Source organism: Rhizophagus irregularis, chromosome 31 (genome assembly GCF_026210795.1).
Source record: "Rhizophagus irregularis chromosome 31, complete sequence".
Lineage (NCBI taxonomy): Eukaryota > Fungi > Glomeromycota > Glomeromycetes > Glomerales > Glomeraceae > Rhizophagus > Rhizophagus irregularis.
Genome location: NC_089459.1, coordinates 1363135 through 1371277, shown reverse-complemented (window position 1 = coordinate 1371277; position 8143 = coordinate 1363135). Strand labels below are relative to the sequence as shown.

At 28.7% G+C, this 8143-nt stretch overlaps 2 protein-coding genes across 2 annotated transcripts; both read left to right on the top strand.

Moving 5' to 3' along the window:
- Positions 1-997: 997 nt before the first annotated feature.
- Positions 998-1630, top strand: OCT59_022393 (uncharacterized protein; the record flags this gene model as incomplete). The annotated part of the gene is made up of 2 exons (XM_025327491.1): positions 998-1319; positions 1449-1630. 2 exons carry the CDS (start codon positions 998-1000, stop codon positions 1628-1630), a joined length of 504 nt encoding a protein of 167 aa, XP_025171020.1.
- A 3737-nt stretch (positions 1631-5367) lies between these two features.
- Positions 5368-6610, top strand: OCT59_022392 (uncharacterized protein; the record flags this gene model as incomplete). The annotated part of the gene is made up of 5 exons (XM_066144780.1): positions 5368-5511; positions 5871-6032; positions 6099-6225; positions 6296-6345; positions 6413-6610. The coding sequence occupies 5 exons, from the start codon at positions 5368-5370 to the stop codon at positions 6608-6610; spliced, it is 681 nt and encodes a 226-aa protein (XP_066006208.1).
- Positions 6611-8143: the final 1533 nt, after the last annotated feature.

Below are 8143 nucleotides of genomic sequence, written 5' to 3'. Positions count from 1 at the left end.
TATAATTCTGGCTAAAATTATGTTAATTTTTGGCCGGAATTATGATATACAAATATAAGAAATTTTTTATATAGTCACATCTCTTCATAATCACCAAATATGGACTGTCCCAAATGTGTGACTATAAAGAGAGTTGACTGTACTTTGAAAAATAGTGCATAAACATTTTTTTAATTAAAAGTACCTTAAAAAAACATTTTCGCAACATTTTTGTTAAATTATAAATTAAAAAATATTGCACAAATATTTTTTTAATTAAAGTACTTTGAAAAAATGTTTTTAGTACTATTTTTTTGTTAAATTAATTAAAAAAATATTATGCAAATATTTTTTAATTAAAAGTACTTTGAAAAACCATTTTTGCAATGTTTTTTCAGGATCTTAAATAATACTGATACAACTCGCATTTGAATTTACATAGAGTTATATTAAAATTTTTCAAAAGTTGCATATTACAGAAATATTTTCAAAATTTTATTATCCTATATACCTCTATTTTTAACACAACTAGTGATTTGATTTTAATGAAATTTATATCATTAGATTCGTTTAAATGAGAGGATTCTAATGATAGTAAAATCGCATTTCTAGCTTCAATATTAACAGAGTCATATCATAAAATATATTTTTACTTCAGTACTTAAAATTTACTTGTAAGTTATATTAGTATTATTTGAGGTCTTATTTTTTTGTTAAATTAATTAAAAAATGTTGAAAAAATGTTTTCATAATATTTTTTTATTAAATTAATTAAAAAATATTGCACAAACATTTTTTAATTAAAAGTACTTTACAGCAATATCCAAAATAAAGAAAACACTTGAAAATTTTGTTGCTGAGAATCTGCCAGGTTGTCGGCTTGCCAGGTTGCTGGCAAATTGAAAAAATAAACAAACACGTGACATGTTACACATATAACACGTGTAAATGTGTAATTATAAATATAATACCTTCATTACCTTTACCTTTACCTTTACCTTACTGTTTTATTTGAATAATGACTTTTTTGAAATTTCATTTGAACGCCTGTCCAATTTGTCTTATTTGCTTAGATTGTCAAAATATATATGGTCAAGAATGTATTTGTCAAGCAAAAGAAATAGTATGGAAAAGGAAAAAAGTTGAACACGATTATGTAATAGACTTTTGCCATAAACCTCTCTCACAACAAGACGCCACAAACCAAAAAGTTGTATTAGATTTAGGATTTGCTGACTGGGTTTTTGCTAATATCTCTTCGCAAATTGAACTTTTATCAATTCCAAATAATGTTAATATTTGTCAAAAATGTATGAAGAGATATCATGGCAAAAAGAATGGTATATTTTTATATATTTTTTATATGTATTTATGGCAATAAGTATATACTGTAGTTTTGTCTTATTCAAAATATATCTAAAACACAATAAACAAGCATTTTACGTCAAGTGATTTGATTTCTGTAAAAGAAAACTGTATTGCTGTAAAAGATGATTGTATCATTGTAAGAGAAGATTGTATTATTGTGAAAGAAAATTGTATTGATTCAACTGGCTTGGAAAGTACTATGCTGCCCAGTATATCAGTATTAATACCAAGTCCACCAAATAATGTACAACCTATGAAAATAAAGGCTGTTTTACATAAGTAATGTAATAATGTAATCAGTTAATATTTTTATAAATATAATACAGTCAGACCCCCATACAGTCACACCCCATATAGTCACACCTCTTTATAAGAAACTGATTTTGAGAAACGGTTTTAAATAATATTAAATTACCCCTCTATAAGCACAATTTGGCTATAATCACTATCACCGCATAATTCCAAATGTGCATATCATTTCTATTAGTAATTAGACTTCTCTTAATCACATGGTTTTTTTGATTGGCATATAACACATATGATCATCAATCCATAAACGTACGCGAGTTGACATATGATCAATTTGTAATACATTAAAACATATAAATCCGTAGCAATAAATGATCATGAAACACAAAAAAGTTTTTTGCTTTATTCTTTTATTATGCCACCTTTTAGACAACAAAAACAACGTTATTCGGCAATAAGTGATGAAGTAAAACGTCAAATTTGCGAATGGGAAAAGGCCAATAAGAATAAACGTCATGTAGATATTGCAAACCACTTTAATGAAGTATATCCCAATTTAACAATTGACAGGAGCACTATATCGAAAATTTTGTTACAAAGTGATAAGTGGACAGCTATTATAAATACAGAAGATTCTAGTAAGACGTTTAGACATAAGGCGGTCAAATTTCTGATACTCGATCAAGCCATGAATTTATGGGTGGAGAATGTTACAGCTGGAGGTGTTATTTTAACTGATTTGTTAATTAAAGAAAAAGCAAAGATATTTGCTCAAGCATTTAATATACAGGAAAATGAGTTGGTATTTTCTAATGGTTGGCTATATAAATTCAAACAACGCAATAATATCCGTAGGTATCATATACATGGAGAGTCAGAAAGCGCACCATTAGCTTCTCTCCCAGAAGAACAAACAAAACTACAGCAACTTCTAAGCTGATATACTCTTGACCAAATTTATAATATTGATGAAACAGTAAGTCTTACCATTTATTATTTATATTCCTTTATCTTTTCCTTATCTCCTTTTTTATTTTGTATCTTATAAGGCCTTTTTTATCAAATGTCACCAAGTCAAACACTTTCAACCAAACCAGTTCCAGGTAGAAAGAAAGATAAGACACGAATTACAGTTCTACTTGGTGCTAATGCAACAGGAACTGATAAACTCAAACCATGGGTAATTGGAAATGCAAAACGTCCAAGATCTCTTTCAAAGGTTAATTTAGAACGTCTTCCAGTCTTTTATCGTGAAAACAAAAAAGCATGGATGAATTCTGTGGTTTTTAAAGAAGTTCTTTATGAAATGGATAGCTACTTTAGAGCGAAAAACAAAAAAATCTTGCTTTTAGTTGACAATGCTCCATCACATTTCAATCCAAATTATTCATCAGCTGAGCAAGATGAGCAAGATGAGCAAGATGAAGATGATACTAATGATGAAGAAATTGAAACTACTGGTAAGATCTTTGTCAATTAAATTTAATAAATTCAGATTTATTACGTGATTTTTTTAGCTTCGGAAGGTCGTGGTGGTGAATCAAGAGGTGGATCAAGAGGTCGTGGTGAATCAAGAGGTTGTAGTAGATCAAGAGGTCACGATGGTAGATCAAGAGGTCACGGTGGTGGATCAAGAGGTTGTGGTAGTAGATCAAGTGGTAGATCAAGTGGTAGATCAAGTGGTAGATCAAGTGGATATCAGCCATTAACTCATATTGAACTGGCTTTCTTACCTCCAAATACTATAAGTCACCTCCAACCACTTGATGCTGGAATTATCGTAAGTTTCAAGAATTATTTTAAGAGAAAATATTGTCACCATATGCTGGGTCTCTTCGAAGATAGGAAGGATATCAACAAAAAGAAAATTAATATTAAAGAAGCAATAAACTATGTTGCAGAAGCATGGGATCATGTGACAGAAGAAACAATCCGGAACTGTTAGAATTCTACCTTCTTTAACCAATGAAGAAATAGATGATGTGATACAAATCCAACAAGAAATAATGGATGATGATGCAGCAGATATTGGTCAAATGATTAATGAACTTGATATAGATGATCCTGCTGCTGCTTTGTTGGCAGATGAATTATATGACTTCTTCCGTAATTTAAAAGAAATTCCCACTGAAGAAATTTTGAGTGATGATGATATAGTTAGACTAATTCAAGATCAAAATAACACACGTTAAATGACCAAAAACAGGCAAAAAAAATGGCTAGAATTGCATAAACTATATATAAACTATTTACAAATAGTATAGGTTAATTCGCAAATAGCCAAAACCAGCCAAGAATAGCCAAGAATAGCCAAGAATAGCTACTGCTTTTCGTGCCATTTTTTTTGCTGATTTTTAGCATTTTGATCTGTGTAATGAAAATGATGAAAATGATAGTGATTCCGAAGAAGAAGAACAAATTCTAGTGCCTCCAAATGATGCTCTCAAATCCTTACAGACTTGGATTACATTTTTTGAGCAGCAGAAGATAGATGAATTCTCCATAGAGGATATGAAAATCTTTGAAAAATACTTTAAGATAGTCAAGCGGCTTGAACATTAATCTCGAAAGCAAGTTCTAATTACAGATTTTTTTAGTCTTTTTGGTATACACTAGTGGCATTTAATAATATAACGTTTAATCATAATATAATAATATTTAGTAATAATAATATTTAATAATAATAACATTTAATAAATAATAAATAATAAATGACATAAAATATAATAACATTAAAATAAAGTTATTTAATTAATATTTATTGTCCGGAGTGTAGTGAAGGACTATATAATTTTACGAAAATCGATGACAATTAGTGTCACGTGGCGATTTCCGGTTGTCCGCACGCGTCATTTCTGATTGGTCTGCACAGAATGTGTATTGAAATTTCATGCTACATCAAAAATAAACAAGTAAAAAAGTTTATGATTACCTTTTTTTTTTAGATTTCGGCTAGTAAGTATATTTTTCTTTAAACGACTTTCTTATTTTTTTCCTAGGGTTTCTGAATTTCTTGTACATACCGGACTGGTGAGTTGTTTTTTATTTGTTTTGCTTTAAAGAAACGTTTTTGGCATTTCATTTTTATTTTCTTTTATCTAGGAACACAAGTTTTTTGTACATGCCAGACTTTTAAAGGTAAATTGTGAGGGCTTTTCTTACTTGTTTAACCTTAAAGAAACGTTTTTAATGTTTCATTTTTCATTTTTATTTTTTTAGGGATGCCAGATTTTTTGTACAAATTAAATTTTTAAAGATATTTGGATTTTTGTACAAATCTTTCGCTCTGGACTTACAATGGTTTCCGTTTCCTAGTATATAGTATTTATTACATTTTATATATATATATGCCATTTTAACAGGTTTTATTAATAGACCTCTATATAGTCACCACACATGATTTTTAATATGGCAGCGATTGTATGAAGGTTCCTTCATACAATTACACTCCTATATAATCACCGATTTTGTGGGAACCAATTAGGTGACTATATGGAGATCTGACTGTATATATAACTCAGATTTTTCAATTTAGGATATATCCCATTAGTTTGTTTTAACAACATTAAGCAACCACGAAAAAAATTTGATGGTGCAATTGATATACCTTATAATTTGGATGATTTGACTACTTTTAGTCAAATTGAAGAGAAGATTTTATCTTGTAGCCTTCCAAAAGAGTGAAGGAAAATAGAACTTGGCCTTATTTGCTACCAAAAAAGTTCTACCTCTAAAGCAGATCACTTTAATTTAAAGCCAAGTGATACTATTATGGCATTTGTTGCAGAGTGTAAAAAAAATAAGAAGATACAATTGTGCGTATATTCTGCAAAACAAAATAAAAGAAAAGAAATAGTTTATGGAAGTTCTGTGGTTAAAGATAATGTAGAGGAATCTGTATCAAAAAAACTTAGAGTATTATTATTTATTTATTTATTTAGTGATATATACATTATACAGTATATGCCATTTAAAGTTGTTTGTCTAAACCACTTCAAAATCCTACGATTAGTTTCATCAAAATTTTACTATAGATTTATTATAATTTCGGCAGAGTTTCGGCAGTTTCGGCATTTATAATAAGTTTCGGCAGTTTCGCCTTTCTCCAAAGTTTCGCCAGTTTTTTAATATAACTTTAATATAGTTTTGGCAGAATTTCACTTTTTGGCGAAACGCCATCTTGCCTAAACCCCTAGGTTTTGGCAAGCAACTTTAATGCCATTTATACATCTATCTATTAATATTTAATAAAAACATTTTTAATTTAAATTTAGACATCAGAATCTGATTCTGGTTCATTATTGAATACTACAAAATCAGAAATATATAAAAATCTTCCTAAATGTGAATATCATATCCAAGGTTGTTTGATCGCAGAAGATGGACGTCATTTCAAATTAAATAATGAAATGGTTATAATTTGGGCAAGAGCAATAGTATGTAAATAATCAATATATTTATATTTAAACTTTACTTAATTAACATATTTGTTATATTATTAGATTGCTAAAATTAACAGAATAGATGCAATTCATTCACCATTAACTAAACTCTTTGATAGAGTTAATTACCGTTATCCAAATTCTAAAAGACCTTTGGAGGATCACAACAATAATTTTTCTATTGATGGTAATTGATATTCATAGTATTTATTTGTTTTACAATATTAAATTCATGTAACTTTATGTATTTTTTAAAGATTCAGCAATTCCCGTTTTATTAGAAAGAACAAAACCTAATTTAGCTACTGTATACCTTAAAAAAAAATCATTATATAGGTCAAATATTCAAATAACTAAGAGAATGACCTGTCAAGACCTCATTAAATATATATTTCCCAATGGGCCCTCCAGAAGGAAAAAGGTTTGTCATTAAATCTTCACTTAATATAGATGAAAAAGCTTTTCTATCAGAACAAATGATTGAAGAAGTTTTTTTTGACCCATATATTCATTTATGGATTGATATAGAAACAACAATTATTGATTTTAATGATCTCTTTGATGATAACTAGATAAAATTATAACTTTGTTGAAAATTCAAGTTTTATTATTCATTAATAAAGAATTTTATTATTACATATATCCACTATATTCAAAGCATAGATTCGATCCAATATCGATTTTGGCGCAAATGGTTTTTTATGTAAAAAAATGCTTGCTCTATCTATTTAATAAAACATTTTAAATATAAAAAAGAATTTGCTGTAAATTTACAATAATACTACGATACATACCAGATTTAGGTCAGGTGAATATGAAGGCAAATATTCAATTCGTACTTCTTTTGTATTACAAATATCCAGTAAATGTTGCCCTTTATGTATAAATGCATTATCTAAAACCAAAACACTATAAGGATCTGGATACGCATTCATCTTAGGAAGCTTAAATGAAAAAAAACCCATATTTATTATATTAAAAGTAAAAGCATAGTATAATAATAATTAATTACCAAAATATTTTCAACAAAATCATTATAATTATTACTATTTATAGGACCTTCTTGAATTGCATAAGCCAAAAGACCATTAAGACATAATGCTCCCTCTATTGTATATCTTCTTCCACAAACAAAAAATATAGGTTTACATACACGACTTCCTTTAAAACTCCATCTATAGCGATGAGAAAGTGTTCTTCGATCATAAGCAGACTTATCAGTAAATACAAGCTGTAATTAAGGTTGCTTGCCGAAACCTAGGGGTTTAGGCAAGATGGCGTTTCGCCGAAAAGTGAAATTCTGCCGAAACTATATTAAAGTTATATTAAAAAACTGGCGAAACTTTGGAGAAAGGCGAAACTGCCAAAACTTATTATAAATGCCGAAACTGCTGAAACTCTGCCGAAACTATAATAAATCTATAGTAAAATTTTGACGAAACTAATCGTAGGATTTTGAAGAGGTTTAGACAAGCAACCTTAGCTGTAATGGAAAATATTGTGACATATGTACTATAAAATTTAATTTATCATTTTCATTACGTTCTCTTGCTGGTTTAGATAACTAAAAAAAAAAAACTATAAACTTTATTTATGAAAAAAAATGACTGAAATATGTAAAATTTTATACTTATTTATGTGTATATCCAAGACGATATATAGCTCTCCAGAGAGTGCCATAACTAATATGATGGCCTAATCACAGCTCCATTTCAGATTGCAGCTCCCATAAATACCAATCTATTTTTTCTTTCAAAAGATTTTCTAAATACTTTATATCATCAATCGAAAGGAGTCTTGATCATCATTAAGGTTGCTTGCCGAAACCTAAGGGTTTAGTCAAGATGGCGTTTCACCGAAAAGTGAAATTCTGCCAAAACTATATTAAAGTTATATTAAAAAACTGGCGAAACTTTGGAAAAAAGCGAAATTGCCGAAACTTATTATAAATGCCGAAACTGCCGAAACTCTGCTGAAACTATAATAAATCTATAGTAAAATTTTGATGAAACTAATCGTAGGATTTTGAAGAGGTTTAGACAAGCAACCTTAATCATCATCCTCCTATTGATAATGAATCTACACATCCATATTTTTTGAAACGT